Below are 21,946 nucleotides of genomic sequence, written 5' to 3'. Positions count from 1 at the left end.
TAAAGCACAAATAACCTTGTATATAAGCAAGTTATGGCTATATAAACACAAAACATGGACCCTCCAATGTTGAATGCCTCTGAAGTAGTGCAACATCAAGGCCAGCCAAAAGTGGGTGAGGGAAAAATATTTCAAAAGTCAAACATGTGTGACTGCTAGGAATACAGCCAGCGATGCTTTTGAGTTTATTTCAGTCACACCACACTCATAACTCCCAAACACTTGCATCTGAAATTATCTTTCATTGACCACCATTATAATACACTCATCATTAGGCTGAAGTAATATGTGTCGTTTTTCTCAGAGGATAAAGAACATATGCCTCTGAGTATTGTTATGTCTGCCTCCATGTGTTGTGGCACCATTTATGTTCAAATAACCGTTGCTTAAAGCGTTATAACACCACCACATGGATGATACTCATTAGCCTTTCTAGGACATTTTGCATCATGCGTGAAAAATAAGCTAGTGGACCTTCAAAGTGATGACGTTTTAACAACAATGTTTAAATGTCTTTTTTTAATGTTTAATTTGACAAACTCCAACTAGGAGTGGGAGCCTTTTTTGAAGAACATTTTGTTGTTTAACTGCAGCATGTAGTGAAGTGAGTTTAGTTCACTGTCAGCACACAGCATTCTTATCTCAAATTTGTGCTCCCAAGTGAAAGCAAAAATGCTAAACAATCTAAAAAAAAAAAAAAAAAAAGGTCACCCTTAAGTCAAGGTACTGCTACAAAAATAGTCCTTAACCATTGCCTGTATAGGTAATGAAGGTTATTTTTTTATGGCAATTACATTCTATTGTTCCTTCTCCATTACACCAATTTGAAAAACAACCAGAATCAATCTTTTGAGGTTCTACTACATTTGAGAATTTTTGCCAAGGGCCAGTAAAAGCATGTATTGCCCCTCTCATATTTGTGCTGAAGTTGAAGTGAAAGTGAATGAATTGTGTGTCATTACTCACTCTGTCCACTTGAAAAGGAATGAGAATCCTGTGGGCGGAAAAAACAAAACATTCTGTATTATTTTTATGGCCTTTCAAATCAGTCCTTAATCCTTTGCCATTATTCTGTCTAATCTGTGAATGTTCCCTGAATAGCCAAATTTTTCAAACTTTTAAGTCTTATCGCTATAATAATGTGCTTGGTAGAGAGCAGCAAATTGTTTTCAGTGCATATATTTTTGAAACAAGACAGACCCGAACCTTAAAAATGATTTAACCTGATAAAAGTTATTCGAGACACAGTGAATAAAAGTCATCTGCTGGGCAATGCCGACCTTGGTGGGGAACGGAAACTTGGAGGGCTCTGTCTTGCAGGGGGTGTGGATTGCTGTCAATGGAGGGGGCCAGGACTGAGTCATTTCCTGACAGAGAGAAAACACACACAGACACAGACGCACACACACACGTACAGAGGAGGAAAAATGTGCAAATGAGCCATATGGTGTGTGTGCATTGCGAAACTTTTCTCTTCAACTGCCAAGACTGTAGGCTTGTCCTCTGAATACAAAATAACTTGTAGAAACATACCTTTAGAATCTCGTCAACACAGTTGGAATCACCAGATCCCTATAATAGAAACAGTGCCTTAATAAACACGCTCATGTTAACTTTAAATCATAAATGACAACAAAAACAACAGTTGAAAAGCAGTTCAACAAGTGCACTTTCATTTTCAGAAAAGTGAACATTTTTGAGGCTGCATGTCCACAAAGGGGGGAAATTCCAAAACTCCCCAGAACATTTACAGAAAACGTTCGTGCCAAGTGGGCTCTTTGTACAAACAATATAAAATAATAATGCATATAGAGTACTTTTAGAATAACCGAGACTCATAAATCATGGCGATCACAGCAGAGTGATCATAGTGATCAGAACCTATTTAACAATCCCGGAAAGGACATCATTGTCAAACAACATAACATTATATTATCTTTAATAATGTGCATTTGTGACATCTATTTTCATGATGTTGGACTGAACATTAACGTGGATGCACACATTGCGGTCGACTGGAATGCTAATCATTGCTATGCTAATATGCTTATCATTGCAAACGCCGTCTCCGCATAATGTAAGTGCACCTTAAATAGTCTTGACATTTTAATTCATCTGAGACTCTTTATGTGCTTCAGTAGGTGCTCCTGTTTATTGTATCAACAGAGTTCAGATAAGCTCAGCAGTTACCCAGTCAAGGTCCATGTATGAAAAAAAGAGTCAATATAATTCCAGTTACTATCTGTTATATTTACTGATGGGAGGGAAAGGAAGTCTATTTGAGGTCATTTGTTTTAAATGGAGGCACCTCTTGACTAATTGCGGTACGGCATCAATTTGAGCAAATGCATTATTCTTGTGACACTATCAGCCAAACCATACCTCTACAGGCTGCGAGGGGATCTTGAGTTTGGTGAGCGAGGCCTTGCCATTGGACTTCATCTCCCCCATGGTGCTGCTGTGCGACTGTCCGCTGTAGCTTTCCGCTTGCGAGCTCTTAGCTTCCGCCGTCTCCTGGCCGTCCATAGGCCTTACATAGGCCGTGGGCTTCTGGAGCATGGAGCCCGGTTTAGACATGAGCGATGGGGGGAAAGCCTGACTCGAGTGCTGTCCGCTGGGGAAGGAGGTGTGAACCCGCGAGGGCGAGTCCCAGTTGGCCTCTCGGTCTCGCGGGGACTTGGACCTGTAGCGCTCCTTGCTGTGATGCTGCTCGGCGGCTAAGGAGCTCCGCGAGTGGCTGTTGCCGCCGGAAGAGCTCAGAGAGCCCTTGGCTGGACTCGACGTGTGCGACTTGGAGTGCTCCGTGCCGCTGCTGTGTTTACTTGACTTCTTTTCGCTGTGTCTTTGGCTACCGCTGCTGCTGCCGTTACCGCCGCCGCTGCCCCTTTGGCTACTGTGCCCGCCTTGCAGTCCGGAGCGCTTCTGAGACTGGGATGAGGAGGCAGCTGAGGCAGGGCCCACGGGAGTCCACTTACTGCTCTGACTGCTGCCACCTCCTCGCTGGTTCTCGCCAAACAAAGGCGCGCCAGATTTCTCCTCGGAGGAAGACGAGCTGTTAGAGGGTTTGGCGCTAAGCTTCGGAAGTGCCTCGCCAATTGGTTCTTTCATCTCGTCGTAATTGCCCAGCATGCTCTGAATGCGGCTGGACAGTTTATCTTCTTTGCTGGACTGGAGTAGGAGACATAAAAATAAGGAAGGAAGAAGTGGGGCAGAGGACAGGATGAGGATGGAGAAAACAAGGAGAAGAGAGAATATAGTCAGTATGGAAGTTCATCCTTAAGCTTATGATACAAATATTGGAGAAAAAAGGAAAAATGACCAACAGCCACAAGCCAATAAGACACGGGCAGTCAGCTACGGATGACATGAGTATAATTGACTAGATGTTGACCAAAAGCACCACAAATTAAAATCTGACCTGATGGAATTTTGGAGCTAAGCAATGGGGACTAGATAAGATTTGACATTAGACCTTTTGATGCCGCAGAAAATAAAATAAAAAACACAAACAAAGGAACATGTTGTTAAAAAAAAAATTATACTGTATAACTTGTACAACCAATAAGGTCATCGGTGTGTGAAATCTCATTATGAAGAATGTAGAAAAAGGGACATACCAAAAACTAAACAGGAAATTGCAAAATGACCAACTAATTCTCTTTTTCCCCTGCCTCGGTTTGGGTTTTTGTGAAAAACTACACCGCATTGAATTTATCAGTTGGACTGAGACACACCAACAAAGAACAGCAGCAGGACAAACGTCTCCAGTAATTACGTGAGATTTATTAAAGCGGAGAGTGAGGGCAGCAGGAAATCGGCCTGCTGCAGAAAAGAGGACACAGTGGTATCTGTAAATTGGCTTTCACTTATATCCCATCAAAGTACTCAAAACACTTTCTCCACATTCACATCCTGACGCAGCAGCAGCAAAAGAAGTAGAAACGCACTACATTTACTCCTACATTTACTGAAGTAACTTTTTGAGATCACTTGTACTTGTCAGAGTAGTTTTCATTGAGTACAATTTTGGGCTACTCCACTCAACTAACAATCAAGAGCAACTGTGGGTTCAATAACTTTTTTGTCAGTCGAAAAGTGTCGATAGTAAGGGAAGCCGTGATGTGCGGCCCATGTACTGTACCCTCATTACAAAGATGACAAAATTACCTTGGTAACAAAGTAAAACTGTGGAATAAAGTAGTGTACAGCAGTCATTGTAGGCTTGTTCAGAGCGACTGACCTCACTCGTCTGTGAACACAGATGCGAGTGTATCGATCAAAGCCAGATGTAAAATCTTGCACTGTGGCCAAAGGTTACCGTCAAGCTGCTAACAGCTAGCATGTCACAGTTTAGGGGGAGTATCCAGTTTCACGTGCAGACTCAGACCGCAATTTTGTTCGACAGATTTACACAGAGGAAACACAAGCTGCTATCTGAGGCAGGAAGACGCTTGCTTGGTCATAACACTAACTTGACGACCCCCTGCTAGCCTTGCTTAGGGAGGTGAGCAATTAGGATTTCTTGAGGTTCTTAAGAATTCCTTTTAAACAGGTTTTACGTACGGCAGATGATGTGCGTCAAGCCATGAAAGAGTTCTTTTCAGTATTTTAAGTAGGGCAGTTTTCAAATGATTTAATATGTTCAAACCTTTGTTATAACTCTATAATTGCCCTGATCATTAATGACAGTAGTACAAAGTATCATTTTAGGAGTGCTCTTTTTAGAATGACAACTTGCACTGTCACCTGTCGGCAGCGCATTTCAAATTATTGTGGATTGGCATTTTTCCTAACAACAGCGTGTGTTTATTCAACTGCATTTGTAGTGAAGTATGAACTTGTGGGAGGCCTTTATTTGTATGCATATTCGGAATAATTGTAAACAACGTTAACGGTATATTGCTCTGTATGTCCAGTCAAACTGGAGTTTAAAAGAAAATAAATGTGTGACTATTATGGAGGAGTGTATAAACTGAAGCAGACTGGGTGGGTGGAACTAAAGAGCCACACAGCTTCCCGGAACAAGCATGGCCACACACAACATTGTGGAGTGTCCAAATGACTGTTCACGATCACGTTTACTGCCATTAAAGATGCTATCTATAAGGAACTTGTCTTGCCCAGTTACTGAGATTATCTGACAAATTTGATAAGACAGAACATTTTTTTTTTTTTTTTTTGTAAATGGATGACTTCTTCATTCTCTTTCAAATTTGATTTTATCACAGCAGTCTGCTGTTGTGCATATCCAAGGCATAAGAAGCAATTGTTGTGCACACATGGTCTTTAAATGCACCACGGTGCACTTCCACTTAGTGGAGCATGACAGGGGAAGAAGAAAAAAGTCATGCAGCAAAAGCTTACGTAAGACGCAGACAAGGAGGAGACTAGAGATACAGACCAGAAAGAAAGAAAACAAATCCCCCATCTTAAACACTTGGCTTATTGCATGTCGATTTGTGTGTAGCATGTCAGTGCTGTCTCCCAAGCGAAGGCTAAAGACGTCAACTCCTGCAATGTTTTCTCCCCTTTCGCTTCCTCGGGGGCTAAAACACTCAGCTGTCACTCACCTGTGGTCGCCTTTCACATTCCTCACCGTTGCCCGAACGACTCGCTCGAGCTCTGGAGGGGGAAGAGCTACTTAGCTCCGCACAAATCCGGTTAGTGGCAAAGATTAGATCAATGCGGGAAGCGCAAATCTTCTTTAGTGTCGTACAGCCCAGGCCGGAGAAGGCTGGCTGGCCTACATCGACAGTATGGCTTGTTTGTGCGCATCAATGACGAGGAGGTCATGGGATGAGGATGTGTTTCACTCTCCAATTTCACAACCGTTCCAACTAACTGAGGGTGTTAAATCAAAAGAATGTTTTGTATTAGAAGCTGACAATCTTCTGGCAGGAAGTGCAACATACCACATCTCTTGTGCATAGCCCCCCTTCTGGGCACCCTGTAGTTTTTTTTCAATAGAATTCAAGGTGTGAGCTCTTTTTGAAATGCTCCAGAAGCTCTTCCATTGGTCTACGGCTCCAGCTTTAACGTGTTCCCCGAAGCGTGATGCTGCCGCCATGATTTGAAATTAACCAAAAGACTTGACTTGTTTTCTGTTGTTTGTAAGAAAGGGCTTCCGTCTCACTACAGCCACACATCCCAAGCATAGAAGGAATCATTGTTACATGTAGGACATAACCGTTCCTTGCCAGCAATTCCTGAAACTACCAATTACAGCACGTCTAGTCAACTATGTCCGGTTTTCACCATGTCAGCGTTGCTCCACTTGTTGATTTCTTGCTTCAGGGTGGGATTATGCCTAGAGACTTACACCTATTATCACAGATCAAACTTTGATGTCTTTAAGAATGTTCTGTTCATCGTGGCTTTAATTATATTATACAATTATGAAAGCGTGTGGAAAATCCTACGGGATAAGACGAGTACACTCACTGCTGACACTTCAAGAAGTCCCGCAATGAACTGCAATGACTCATTGCTGGCCCTCACCGCTCTGTTAGCGCTACAGTCGGTCATTCGCACTCATGTTGCACGTTTGAATCGATTCTACGAGGCAATTTCATGTCAAGCAAGCACAACAGTTAGCATCTTAGCCTTGAATATGCTGGAATCGAAAAAGAAGGCGGGGTACAACCTGGACAGGAACCAGCCAATTGCAGCCACATACAGTATGTAACAGACAACCATTTATATTCACAGTCACAACTATGGAAAATTTAGATTTTTCAGGAGCCGGGTTTACGTGGAGCCATATATTCCGATTAGAAAGGATCCGAATGACCAATCGCAATGAAAATGCTCCATATAAACACCCCGATCGGAATAAAAAGGCCGAATACACAGGGGTGGTATATTCCTTTTGCCAATCCGAAGAAGCGTAAACAGTTCAATCGGGTCTGCGCATGCTCTGTCTTGACGTAAATGCATAGTGACATTGTTGTATACGCACTTTAAAATGGCAGCATCTTACCAAAGCTTGTCTGCGACGTGAGAACTTGTTTTTAAGTATTGGTAACTTGTTTTTAATCAAGATGCTGCTTTAATAAAAGTGTTAAAACAATGACGAATATTATGCTAAATAGATGAATAAAGTCCATTCATCTTGATAGATCACGTGTCATTTACATCGATCTCCGCGTGTCACACGGCTGTAACACGGCTGATCTGATTGACAGGGTGGAGGAAATAAACGGCCGATTGGAACTGATCACGTCACATGTAAACAGCTGACCACAGAGCTTCATTCGGAATGAAATCATTCAAAAAAGGCTCCGTGTAAAGTCGGCTATTGAACCTAACATGTTCCGTTTCTATGGCGGAGACATAACGCAGTAGTATAATCATAACTACAGTGTAGTAAATATTTCTAATTGTATGAAACAAACAAACAGGAAAAAAAAAGTCACAGGCGTGTGTCAAATTTTTGTCTCCAGCTGATTCCATGGTGACATTTTAAGAGCCTCTTAATTACAAGTGAGTGTCAATTACGTCATGTCAGTGAAACTTGTTCAAACGCGTCCCACTAAACGGAACGTGAATGGCAAACAATAACTGAATAACTGAACCACACTTACTCAAGCTGTAAGCAGGCTTGTGAGATACAGTAAATGTTCCTTGCCAAGCTAACATGTCGAGCAGAAACGAGCCTTTCGGACTTTAGAGTAAAAATTAGCTTACCACTTTGTAAGGTTCGGGGAAAAGGGGGGAATTCGCTGTAAACGCCTCTCCTCCTCCCTGCTGGATTTCTTGATTTCTCCTTTCTCTTTCTTTCATTCGGAGCACATTCCGGTCCTCACGGTTCATGTTGCTGGAAGCACAAACAACACAAGTCTGTATATGTAATATGCATCAGGACTGTGAATTCATGCGCATATGATTTAAAACTTTCAAACAACAGTTTGACAGTACATGGCCATTCTGTTAGGCCGCCATTATCCATTTCCTGCTCAGAGCCAACGTTTACGACCAAGTCTACAAAGGACAGTCGGCTAAAGCTACACGTACAGAAACAGTAAGAATCGCAGTGGAGAAAGTAGTCTCTAATAGGCTTAGACTCGTCTAGACACTGCAGTAGCCTACATTGACTGCAAGCAAGCCCCTTGAATACAGTAGATGCTCAGCGCCCGTTTGTAGATCATCGAAAACTAATAGAGGCCATTTTGAAAGGCGACATGGAAAAAAAAACGCTAGCTATTGTTAGGTGGTTCGGGACCAACAATGAGTATTGTTAATGTGTCTTCCTTGAGCACAGAAAATGAACCTCCAACTACATTTGCATCTCCAAAGCATCCTGAATAATAAACCGTGCAAAAATCCAAGAGTTTAAGACCTGCACCTCTACAAATCTGCTGCTGCCAACTATAGATGAGGAAACTGAAGTTGTTGTGAGAAAGAAAAGAGATACACGCTGCGATGTACAAGCCATCAACAGAAAGTGTGATGATGCCGAATGTAAACTAGAAATTTGCTCTCACCACATGCGTATTTTACAGAGTGTGTCACTAATTGTTTGAACGTCAAGTCAACGACACTTGTGTAATACTTAAGAATGTTAAAATGATACACAGAAAGTAGCCTCTATTATGGGACATTTTGATTCCATATCCATTTTTTTGTCAGTGGCAATGCTGTTAATTGTTCTTGTTACTGTTCATGTGACTTCTGTATATATAGTTTGTTTTCATTCATGTAATGTTTGGTACCATGATACATACATATTACATATATTATTCATATACAGTTGCCACTTGTACTACTCGTCTCCTTCTCCTTTTCTCATTGCCGGTTGTTGTAAATGTGTCGACAGATTGAAAACAAATAAAATAAAATCCCCCACCGCAGGGAAAATAAAGGCGTATTGCATTTAATTCCCTATGTTGCGTAAAAAAATATATTTTTTTTTTCAAATCTTTGAACTTTGGCGGTACCACTGTAAAGACAATTTTCCCTGAGGCAGACAACAAAAAGACTGTCATAAAACCACATTGGACCTTAATTAGTGCCACATCCTTGTTAGCAAAGTGCTGTCACACACAGATTTTCTGAACCTTTTCGGTTCAAGACCCAAATTAGTAAAGTAGTGTTAACTTGGTTCCTACCCAGCACCTTATTGCCAAAACATTGGCATACAGTACGCTGTACACAAACTAACCGTGTATAAAGAACACAATTTCAAAAAGCCCTTTGGCAAGAAATTGGACAGACAAAAGTGACAACAAACATGTCGGCATGTCACGAGCTTCTGACCATAGCGTGCATAATTCAAACAGAAGGGAAGTGGGGGGCTTACTAAAGAGTGTTTGCAGTGCTCGCACATGTCAACTTGCAGCAGAGAGAAGTCAAGAAGCTGTTACAAGCACAATGTTCACCCACCAGCTTGTCCAGCAGTGAGCTTTGAAACAAAAAACAAGCACATCAAGCCAGGCGTGTCACCTCTCGGTTTTACTCCTCAACGGCTTGAGCTCAGCCAAGAGCAACAAAGATTTGACGTCTGTTGACACAGAGCGCTCGGGCGACCGCCTCACCATTATTAACGCAGCATGCCGGGATTACTTGAATTGTTGCTGTCGAGAGGATAGGAAGCAGATGGGTTTGAAGCCATTTTAAAGGAAGTCAAAAGCAAAGGTCTTACTAGACAACACTTAACATATCCTAAAAGAAATTCAACTGACTTTTGTATGAATCAAACAAATGGCCGCTTACAAATAAAATATTGAGTGATTATGTGCGTGTTCATCCGGAAGATTGTTGATTTCACAACCAAATACTTTTAACGGGGCGTTTCGCGTCATTGGCAGCGCACTAAATGAGTCACTTAGGCTTGGCAGCACACACACATTTACTGTCTACAAATAGTCTTGATGCAAACAAAGCCCATAATAACCACTGAGACGTGTTTGACACACCCAATTAGTGGTCACTTTATCGGTGTAAATGGGAATGATTTGGGCTATTCGGATATGCACACAATCAACACACCACGGTTATCTCTCACTTTCTTCCTTCAAAACACTTCAATTAGGAAAAGCATTTGGAGAGGAGACTCGTTAAGGGGAATGGGCATGACTACGTTTCCTTCACTGCCAATACGTTGGATGTGACTATTTCACACATAACCTAAAGTCACGGTTTGAAAAATAAATACATCAATAAAAGAGTGCAACATACATCAAACATACTGTAAATGTGTTAAATATGACACACAATCAACTACCGGTGACACAAACGCACAATTAAATGCATTGCGTGGCGCAATGCATTCTGGGAACTGAAAAGTAAACTATTTGGAGGAAAATATATTTACAGTTGCCCTCTCTATTCACGGGGAATAGGGACCAGGCCGACCCATGAATAGCATAAATCCGTGTATAATTCACAACCACTGAAATGCATTAGGGGAAAAACAAATAATTATTTTAAACATTAGATATATTTTTTTAATTAATCGGTCGATTCATCTGTAATTTTTTTCTGGCAAAAATCGGCATCAGCCTCAAAAAACTCTCATCGGTCGGGCCCTAGTTAAAAATTCCTGTCTTATCTGAAAAACAATTTCAGAATCTGTACTATATTACTTTTATTTAAATACTCCTACTTTCAAGTATCTACACTTCTACTTAAGTACACCGTGTGAGTACTGTACTTATGCTACCTCTGCGAACTAGTTTGGCGTGAGAATTTGTCATTGTGCATCATACGCTCAGTTCCGGTGAACTTTCTGGTTTGCACTGAATTGTTTGGTATTTGTGGCTTTGCAGTCTTTAATTCAAATATTAACTGCGGCTATGACTTTACTACGCCGTATTCTGAAGTACAAGTTCGGATCACGTCATTGCCGTGGGAATGGAACTCCATCATAAACTAGGTATCCCCTTTATAGCTGACAATCTTCTAGTTTCAGCAACTACAACAACTGACGTTTTAGTTGGAAATGTAGCTTTATGAGCAGCAATGCAGTAATAAAATATCTGCTGCCCAGAGCATTCTTCGAAATTTGTGGTACTGGCAGTGCCCGTTTCATGTGGGAGAGCGAGCACATGGTACTACTTTAAAACAGCAAAATGAGGCACAACATAATTAGCGCAAATGAGTCATCGAAGATGAGCATTTCTGTGTCATTTCATGTATAATTCAGGCATTATATACTCGTTGGAAGCAACAACAATCAAGAACACGGTGCAGTGTATCCATGTTCGACTAAAACAGTTGGAACATTTGTGCCACTTCTTCGCATGTCGGCTGCCACAAAAAACTAAAAAAAAAGTTGACGCTGTGAGGGGTCAAGCTGCATAAACAGTACACGGCGTGATAAGAGGCGGAACAAAATGGATGACAAGAGAGTCGAAACTTCAATAAAAGATAAAAGAAAATACATGCAAAAAAGAAAAGATTCAATTGCTTCTGGCGTTGCACTCAACTACACCAGCGAGGCTTCCGTGAGTACGCTGATACATAACGTAAATGTGAAGAAGGCTGTCAAAGTCACGTTTTAGCTCAATGTGTAAACGGGCCACTGTTAGCATAGCGCTTAACAATCACATGCCACAGGGAAACAATCCTTTGTAAACACTGCTCAGGTTCATTCGGCCCTCTCAATTGAGCCCCTCTGTAGGTTTTTATTAAACAGGGGTAACACCCCATCATACACTACTCAAGAAAATGATCATAAGTAGAAGGCGACTTGTCCGACGACGGTTTCTACCATACTGTGGCACCATACTGTACCACCTAAAAAAAAATCACATAGCAGAGGTATTAATTCCAAAAAGTACATTTAATATTAATGTAAGCCAGAGCAACAGTATAAACATTAACACGCCGCTTAAGTGTAGCAAAATAGAAAACTTAAATGATACACTAATATGTATTGCACTTAAGTTGAATAACAGTACCTAAATAAATGTTAAAAACATTCTTAACAATTGCATGTAAATGTATAGTGCTTAAAAAGTGGAAGTCAACCCAAACACATTCTTTCAAGAATATGTTCTATGCAAGCTCACTAATTGAAACAAGGCATTTTGATAAATATTGCGTTTGTGGAATAAGTGTTGATCCACTCGTTTTAGCCATCTCTGTGGGTGGCCATTTTGCCTTCTGTCGACTGAAAATGACATCACAACTGCTCACAATGACCAATCACGGCTCAGATTCAGAAAACAGGTCAGCCGTGATTGGTCCTTGAGCAGCTGTGATGTCATTTTCAGTCGGCACAAGACAAAATGGCTGACCCCAGAGATGGCTAAAAACAAGTGCATTTTGCTGCTTAATTTATATTTCACAAACGCAAAATTAATCAGAATGCCGTGTTTCAACTAGTGGGCCTGCTGGGAACATATTCTTGAAAAAAATATATGTTTGGGTTGACTTCCGCTTCGCCTAACTGCCACCGCGTTCCGGCCTGCATATTTAATCAACCATGTGGTCCCGGTCAATCCCTCGTCTGCGACAGCCAATCGGCGGCGGGAACGTGATCTTCACGTCACAAGCAGGTGCCGCACGAGCAGACATGCTGCCAAACAATGAAAAAATATCAAATAAAAACAACAGACACACACACATGCACAGTGTGGTGATCTGTGAAATAAAAACAATATGGGGAACATGTCATTGCGTCTGTGAGACTGCAAGGTACACAACGCTGTTTTATTCTTTATTTTTTCCTTACTAGTGCGGCACCTGCGTGTGACGTGGTACAGGTTACGTCCGCCGCGACGTCGTTTGGCTGACCCGGACCGAATGGGACCACGTGGGTCGATTAAATATGCAGGCGGGTAATAGGCGATGCCCAGCTCTGGTTTTTAGTTGTTTCTGCAGCAGTGTTGTCTTTTAATACATGCAACAGCAAAAAAAAAACAACCGGACTTTACTGGAACAATTTTCAACTAAAATGATTGTATTTCAACATCCTCAATTTAGTGACTAAAGACTAACTTTCAAAAACTGGCCTCAAAGTGGAAATAGTCAAAGTCTTATCGGTCCCATCTAATCTCTGACAAAACGCACATCCTTCCATTATGAAATTGGTTCATAACGACAAGGTGCTTGACTTTCGATATCACTAAGGTTCCAGTCATTTTTGGAAGAGCAACAGTTTAGTGATTTGTACATATGAATTCTTAACAAGTGCCAAGAAATAAAAACTCAGCTTGACTTAGCTCAACGACTGAATGGGCGACAGGGGCAAATAAATATACTAGATTATTTTTGGAAAACATTTCCGATAACGACAATTTGAGGATACTTGATAAAAAAAAAATTCAGTAAATTCCCACAACGTTTCTAAAACAGCAGCTCTTGTTGTGCTTCATACTGTACCTCCGCAAAACCTTGCACAACAATATTCTCTATGGCAATATTTAACAATAAACAACTTCACAGAGTATAATACAGCAAATCACACTTAACTAGTAATTTAGTTCAGCTTTTGTTTAAAAATACTCATACTCATTCGTATGGTTAGTTCGCAAGTGGTGTTGGAACAGATATGACGTTGAACTGGTCCTCAAAGCAAATGTTTTCAGCAAATCTTGCATACAAGGTTAATTTGAATAGTGTCAGTCTTTGCCGAACCATTTTCACTCTTGGGACATGGACCCACGTCTTATTAACAATGTCACTACAACTTTGAGGACATAATACTGAAACATCCACATTTTCCAGAATCATACAATACATTAACTTATTCATGAGCACTTTCTGAAATGATGCAGATGGGAAGTGCTACGTGTAAATGTGCAAGTCAAGTCAAGTCAAATTTATTTATATAGCCCTTAATCACAGGAAAGTCTCAAAGGGCTTCACATATGCACCAGATCAAATACACGACATCCCCTGATCTTAACCCCCAGGAGGGCAAGGAAAAACAAAAAAAAAAACATCTGGGGAAAAGTGAGAAACCTTGAGAAGGACCACAGATGGGGGAATCCCAATATTTATCCGTGACGACGACGCGTATATTCATGACAACACGCTTACAGCAGCAAGCTGACAGTAAACATACCTGAGTTGTAGATGATATTGTCTATCATTTTATTCGCAAATCTAGCACATCGATAAACCACAAAGGAGAAAACGAGAGGATAGGCACAATTTGTTGAGTTGCATTTATTACATAAGTGGCCAGCTCCATTTTATTGTAATCACTCTGCAGTGTGTTGAAAAGGTCAAAGTCTGGCGAGCTGAAAAGCCAGTTCACTCTGTTCCTAAATTAATCAGCTCATCTGTCGCGGGCCAACTCGCAACATAAGAGCCAGATCACGTCTTGCACAAGAGTAAAACATTTTTTACTAAAGAAAAAGAGTGACCAACACATGGCTTGAGCTCAGCTCTGTGACAGCATTTCAGCCTCTGTCACTCCAAAAAACCTTCACCTTAAGTTCACTTTTAAATCTTCCCAGTTGACGGGAGAATTAAGTCGTTTGTTTTTTTCAATTTAAAGTGTCTTACCCTGCGTGAAAGGCCATGGCCCAAAGCACTGAGACATTGGAAGGAGGAGGGTTCACCGGCGATTCACAAGTAGTCCTGTCATGGCTTGTCAGCCCAAAAAGAGTGTGTCAGCCTCCCCCGTCACTCAACGCTCCTTTTCCTCTTCATCGATATCCACCGTCCATAAAGAACTTTTGACACTACACTTTTACACCTTTCAGAGGTACGGAGCATTTCCTTAGAGCGGAGACAAATCTGAGTAGGGATAGAGGAGGTGACTGCTCGTCTCGGGACGTACCACAAAAGCAAACAGCGGGGGTGTTGAAGCGTGAGGCTTCAAGAGCCTGCGCAGCTTTTTGTTTTCGTGTATGTGTGTGCGTTGGTTTCCCTAATTGCACTTGTGTGGAGAACAAGATGGGGAGAGGGAGGTGTTGCGATAGTGTTGGGCAAACAGTGGGGTGAGTTAAATTGGCAGAGGCAGAGAACTGATGGTTGAAAGAATGAGTCGACCTGTACAGATTCAGCTCAATCAAAATCTGATCTTCCACTTGTCAGAAATGAAACAGCTGTTTACACAATGGTGCTTTTAAAGTTTGCTTTTGTGAGTGTGTTTGTAGTAGATTGTTTTGATTTTGTTGTTGTTTTGATTTGATTTTTAGTCATTTTGAAAATGTGATACTGTATCTATTAGGGATGATCGGGCACCAATCATGATCGGCCGATTTTCGTGAAAAATTACGTGATCGGAATATTCGATCAAAGCCTTTTATCGCCAATCAAAAATTCCGATCACACGCAGCTCATGCTTGGCTGCCGCGAGACGAAATGGCAAAAAAGTTGATTTGTTTAATACGCGACGACGTCCCTCGATCCAAAAGCATCACTCGCGCCGCCCTGCACGCAATCGCGCACGCCCGCGCGAGCTACGTACTCCAACTGAAACGCGGCGCAAGAAAGGCTCCCTAACGCAGCCGCATCTCCGCTGCGAGCAGAGGGGGGAGGGACGCAACACAAGGCTGCGAAGCATGAGCTGCGGGTGATCGGCAATAAAAGGCTTTGATCTAATATTCCGACCACCGCAGTTGCTGTGAACATAGCATTGTCTGCTGTGTGTGTGGAGTTTGCGTCTTGTAATACTGTATATGCCATGAAAAGGTACCTCGCGCGGGGAGCATGTCCAAAAGTTTCAACACAACCAACTTAATCCGACATTTGAAGAACAAGCAATTGGGAGACTATGGTGAGTTTACGAGGTAAAGTCAAGGCGGACACAGCGCAGTGTAAGTGGCATTATTGCCACATGCAGGGAGACGCATTGTAGGTCACTTGTGGGCAACAGACCCACTATATCATTTGATAATTCACAAAAAGATTAACAGTGACTTTTTTTCTCGTTGACAAATGCACAAGATAGTTTGTTTATGCACAAGACAATAAAGTTCCTGAGTCATTTCAATTTAGGAACTCATTGAATAGTTTATTCAAGTGAAGCCTGCACGTGACTATTTTTTCTACTTTTATCATATTCTGAAACACGCAATGTTTAGGTGGCATGTTATTTATTGACTTTTTGCACAATTAAGTCTTTTGAGACTGCTGATTATTTTGATCTGTTAAAAACTGTGTTACTAAAAGCTGTTTTTCAAAATTACGGCAATAATATGGCTGTTTTTTTACCCAGATAAAAACATAAATAAATGGAAAAATATACAGATATTCCATGTGCTCGGAATCGGTATCTCACTCATGAATGATGAATCGGTGTCATAAAACCTGATCGGAACATCCCTCGTATCTATGTTTCACATGTTTGATGTCTGTTTAAGTCGACATAGATAAAATGTACTTAATATCTATACAGGAACGTACTGTATCATTATTTTGCACAGTGCAGTCTGGGCTACCCAACATCAGTAATCAGTATTCCAAGTGGCATTAAATAAAAAAAAATTTAGAAGCTGATGATCTTCCAACATATAGCATTTGTATTGTCGTCATATTATGTTATTGTTGGAAATAATACTGCAACAATATTGTCAATTTTAACGCTATTCCCATTGCTAAGCATGGACTTTCTGAAATCTTTATTTACATATTTGTTCATGAAGGGTATTCAAAAAGACAGTTTGGACCGGATGGATACCATGTTATGAACCGGAATACAAACACACTACACCAGCCTTGTGGATACGGGTTCTGTTCCGCATACAGGTACTGTAATTTTTAACTAAGAAATATACCTCTCTATTTGCTAGCTAAAGAGTCATGAAACCAGAGAAATTGTGAAGCTAGTGTAGCTAAACGTTTGTGGATAATATCACAATAAATGAATTTTGAGAATACTCTGCTCAAATTATCTTAGCCCCTTGTCCCAAGCAATATTTTGGCTCATTACCAGGTTGACAAAACTATGAGTGGGATATTCGCAGAATATATTCATTGTTACACACTTGCCGGCCGCCTAAAGGAGCAAAATCACACCAGCATATAGAGTTAAAACCACCATGCATTGAATGAATCACATGGAATTCCTCCAGGCAGCATTCTGTATTATTGTATTAACAAGAAGACGTCAAAATGCAAATCGTTAGTCTATAAATACAACTCCTGACTCCCCAAAAATATGTCACCAAGATTTGACAAGCTAAACATTAACACTAAATGGAGGGAGTAGCAAGGAAGGGAGCAGAGCTCACCTCGCACCCTGAAAATGGAACATTCCGCCTTGTGCCATAGAAGGACATGTTATTTTACACCACAAGGCCTCTCCTCCGTGTGACTTCACTCCTCTCAGCGAGGCAAGCCAACCAGGGCCTGTCTTTCCGTCAACAAGCTCCCTCCCTCCCCGTGTCCCTCCCCCCAACTGTGCCCAAGCACACGTGAAGCACTGGTGCAGCCTCTTAAAGGCACAGGAGCGCCGTTTTTGCTGGTAACAAATGCACAATGTTTTCATCAGCTACGTTGGGGTGATGACACCAAGTGACAAATGTGTTATCACCACAAGTCACAATGTTTCAATTTGCTCTCAAACAAGAGCTTATACACAGCTTTTCATTTTATTCCAGGGACTTTTGAGTTTATTCATATTGCAAATTCATTATCTTAGCAGTGTTTAGGTTTGGAGTGCTGATTGCCTAGAATTTTCTTGGGCAACACTAAAACCTGCCAGGGTGCCTGATTGTATCCCATAAATTACACACAGTACTGATTACCTTCCCTGAGGAGTTTAATTTGTTATATGACCAAGCCTGTAACTCAATTCACTCGTATGTCAAATCAATTTTCCCCATTGACATAGATTGAGATTATATTAATCCATTCCAGGCCATAAAATCAAATTGTGTTACACACTTCTAGTAAATAAAAATAGCACTGCATTTAACATATTACAAGAGAATGGCAAGAAATTAATTCATTTACTGAAGTGTAATTGGTAAATGTAAATAGTAAATGGGCTGTCACTTCTATATCGCTTTTCTACCTTCGGTACTCAAAGCGCTTCACACTGTGCCTCATTTACCCACTAATGACGTAGCATCAGGAGCAACTAGGGTTTCAGTATCTGGCTCTAGGATACTTCGACATGGTCACATTGTCCGGGGATCGAACCCACAACGTTTGGGTTGGGAGACGACCACTCTACCACTGAGCCATGCCGCTCCCAATGAATTAATTACTGTAGTATTTGTGTGTTGTTGTGTTCCTCTGTTGTGAAATGATGTTTCATGCTGGCTTAATTTTGGTTGGATTCGTCACACATCTGGTCCTGACCAACAGTTTTTGATCAGAGGATTCAATTTGATTTTGATTTGAAGAAGGAGCACTGAGTGAAGACGTATGTGGCCTGCAACATTAGCGTCCAACGCTTGTCGCTGACTGGTTGACATGATATCATAATAGCCCGGTGGCTGGAAAGCCCTCCGAGTGAAAATGACCGAAAACTCATGTCGCAATCTATTCTCTGCAAACTATCAGAAAAAGAAAAGACAATTAAGTTAGGACTACTGCAGCTTTTCTTCTTGGAAGCAACTGCAGCCATCCCCACAGGGTAGAACACAGCTACCCCCCTCTCTATTTAAAGGTCATACTTGGATTAAGTGGTCAGTTATTTTAAGCACATCAATTATACAGTATATGCCACTGACAGCATATACAAAGAAGCATACATAAGACAAGTAGAATATTTTAACTGCAGACAGTATGTAATCTAGAAGATCCTAAATGACAGATTTGTCATATTGCGGACTGAAAAGAACCAATGGACAAGCTCTTTAAATCCAGACCAGCATATGCGTAAATGAATGCAATGAGTCAGTCATATGCGTGGATCTTAAAAACAAAAGCAGCATAAACTATTTTGAAAAATTATCCGACCAGGTTTCTGTGTAGGTAGCTGTGTTAGCGCCCCTGGCACTGTGGAAACAAACCTGCTGACCGTATGCATTCCACAGGAGTGTCCGTTCAATAGCTGCGGGCCTGCCTCATAGAAACAGCTGTCTGGCGAGGAGTGGGGACAAGACCACATGCGGCCACGGCAAGAAGAACTAATTGGAAATGTCGTGAGGATGCGTCGCCCAAACGGACATGATGTAATAATGCTCCTCAGGAGGCAGGCCACGTTTAATCGACACTATAAAAATAATCCCAACCTTTTGGCTGAAGGTATTAAGGACTGCACACTTCGTTCAATGAGCAAAAACGACTTTATCACTTACCCACAAAGCTCTCTGGTACTTTTAAATCGTAATTTTAAAAAGGAGCATTTTGATACATGGTGTGGAAAAATTAGACCCTCTCATTTTAATGGAGAAGCTTTTTTTTTTTTCTTCAATTTCAGAATATCAACTTTCACTTTAAATATTATTATTTTTCTGACTGCATGTACAGGAGGTGAGTATTTTGTAAGATTAGCACGCGACTATATATGTGGAATCAAAATTGGCGTCAATTAACTAATCAAAACAAACTGTGAATTGACATGTGCTCTAAACAGATTACACATACTTATTCAGGCAAGGGAAGGCACTTGAAGGCATTTTGTGTCTCAGCAGGTGTTGCATTATTCAAACCAGAAGGAGCCGACAAGTGTTTACAGCTCTGCTCACGTGACTGTTTTACATCACAATACCAACTAAGGACACGAGGACATAAATCATTTAAATGTTGAAGGTAATTTTTCAACGTTCACAACCCGTTGACTATATTAGGAATGGGTATTTGACTACATTTCCTTATCTACTACCAGGTACATTACTCAGTTATGTTTCTAAATACTTTAATGGGATAGGAAAATCTGTTTTGAACTCTCGTTTATATATGGTATCGAGCAAATTGATGATGCTAGGGGACTCTGTGGTTGTTGGCCTTGACCAACATCGTGCAGCGTTCTTTTGAGCACAAAACTAGTTTAGGCTGACTCAACATGTCGACAATGAATTCCACAGGGAAGATCTATTTTAGTCATGCTTCTCCAAAGCTGCACAGGTTCAATTTTTTTTGTTTTTTCGTTAAGCACTTTTAAAGATTATCAATACAACTGAACTTTAGCACTTTTCTCCCTTCTGTAACTTCTGTTGAGGTCAGAAGTCGTAATACAATACAGTAAAGGGAAATTGCCACCTCTTTGCAAATAGAGCATTAGAAATGTTTTTTTTAATGTTGTAATTGCCACAAAGATTAAAGACTACCTATAAATTCAGCAATTTTTCCAGCTTTTCCGTGTTGCTGTTATCTATAAACAGCACAGAAGGGCGGACAAAGTTGACTTGGCAATTTTCCATGGAGGTAGTATCAAAGTTGTAACAGAGGACGGATGGCACCTGTGTGCAGGATCATGACAGAAAGACATGGGTGTGTTTGACACCCAACTAACTAGTCCAGCACTGACGTGTTGAAAGCAATGTCCTCTGTCAACAACTCTCTTATCCATCCGGTCACATCAGACCTCATCAAGGTATGTGACTGTGGGATGTTGTGCTAAAGTGTACACAGTTGCACCACTTTCCTAGGGTTTGCAAAAGTCTAAGGCGGATAAATCCTCAGCCTGTTACTACTCTGGTGGTGCTGCAATTGAGTGAGTTGTGAGTCAAGGAGACTAAAGTGTAGCTTTATTGTGTTGAACTCCATACTGTAATCACAGCTGCTGTACCAAAAATACAACATTTAAAAGGTAACAATGTCAACACAAGCTGACACTAGTAAAATCATGTCAGCTGCACTCCAGTTTCAAGAGGCCTTTCTCCCCGCTATGACACAAACGATGCATTATTCCGGCAGCGCATTGTGACACGAGTGTTAGTGGAACATGACACACAAGCCTCAATTCTATTCCGAACCTTTCCAAAGAACCTGCGTCACTCAAGCTTCTCCATTTTGCAAAACCGTGTTTGCTAGGGTGGAGGGGGGGGGGGCATGACCTTCTTATCCAACTATGTCAAAAGCACACAACTAGTGAAGCTAGTGTCAGAACTGTGAGGCTATTTCCTATATGTATATTCGTCCCAATGTTGTTAGCCAGAAGGGATGTCAGCTTGGCCACAAATAGAAACACACAAACATATGGCTTACTAGTTAACCTATAAATATGCCCGTTGACGCGCCACAACAAGCACACTGATACAAGACAACAAATAATTGAGACAAGCTGGTGAAGAAAAAATGATCGACATGTTTCGATGGACATGGAGACTGGTTTAGTTAGCGTGTCTCATGTCAATTGACTCTTTTTTCTTTATGTATATATAATTGCATTAAGATGCATGCGTCATCAATGGCCACAATTGAGCCCACCATATATAATCGTAATAGTCTCATGAAATCAGGAACCCACACAAGCTGGGCACAATTACACAAAGTACCTGCTGGAAGAGGTGTGGGAAGTCGCTAAAAAACGTTTGACCAAAGACGCCATAAAAGTGACACAGTTGAATGAGGAGGTACTACTTTGTCCCAATGTTGAGATACCAAGTACTGCTATAACACAAAATGTGAACTTCAGTCAAGCTAGGGCTTGTGTTATCTTATCCCATTTAAAATACAAACCATTAAGAAAAAATACTTGATTAATTTCCCCTGAAGAAAATGAAATCAAATGCCCAACAACAGTTTCTCAATGTCAGCCATCTTCTGTTACTACTAAAAATTCTTTTTAAAAACTATAGTAGGTTTAATTTGATCCTAATTTGTAAGCAAGTCAGAGCCTACAACTAACCTACGATAGATAACATGAGAGTAAAGTCATAATTTCTGTAAATATTTTTTTCCCAAAACACTTCTGGGCCATAAATATAAATGTCACAAACAGTAAGCAGCGACACGTGACAACATGTCCTTAAGCCACTCTGCAAACGATTTCCTTGTTTGTAACCTCAAAATGTCATATGTTGGTTCCCCGCATTTGATTATCTGTAGTTTCTGAGTACCTTATTGTTGTAAAATGTGAGCTATGGTATTAAGTCATAATGCGCTGCTGCGGTCTGATTAGACTGGGACTGATTCAACTGGCAGATAT

General features: G+C 41.0%; 1 protein-coding gene across 3 annotated transcripts in view; it reads right to left on the bottom strand.

Annotated features, from left to right (window-relative positions):
* aff4 (AF4/FMR2 family, member 4) overlaps nucleotides 1–21,946 on the bottom strand; it is a 35,200-nt gene that overhangs the window by 10,426 nt on the left and 2,828 nt on the right. The window contains exons 1-6 of one of the 3 annotated variants that reach the window (XM_086012661.1): nucleotides 14,458–14,679; nucleotides 7,687–7,816; nucleotides 2,383–3,168; nucleotides 1,534–1,572; nucleotides 1,281–1,367; nucleotides 967–994 (exon numbers count right to left, since the gene is read on the bottom strand). In XM_086012661.1, the coding sequence (XP_085868787.1) occupies nucleotides 967–994; nucleotides 1,281–1,367; nucleotides 1,534–1,572; nucleotides 2,383–3,168; nucleotides 7,687–7,816; nucleotides 14,458–14,474 (1,087 nt within the window). In that variant the 5' untranslated portion in view covers nucleotides 14,475–14,679. Of the gene's footprint in view, nucleotides 1–966; nucleotides 995–1,280; nucleotides 1,368–1,533; nucleotides 1,573–2,382; nucleotides 3,169–5,570; nucleotides 6,821–7,686; nucleotides 7,817–14,457; nucleotides 14,680–21,946 lie in introns of those variants that run through there. The other 2 variants (XM_086012662.1, XM_086012663.1) reach the window with 2 other exon arrangements.

This window comes from Filicampus tigris, chromosome 17 (genome assembly GCF_054856515.1).
Source record: "Filicampus tigris isolate MCC_2025a chromosome 17, RoL_Ftig_1.0, whole genome shotgun sequence".
Classification (NCBI taxonomy): Eukaryota; Metazoa; Chordata; class Actinopteri; order Syngnathiformes; family Syngnathidae; genus Filicampus; species Filicampus tigris.
This window is presented reverse-complemented; position numbering and strand designations above follow the sequence as displayed.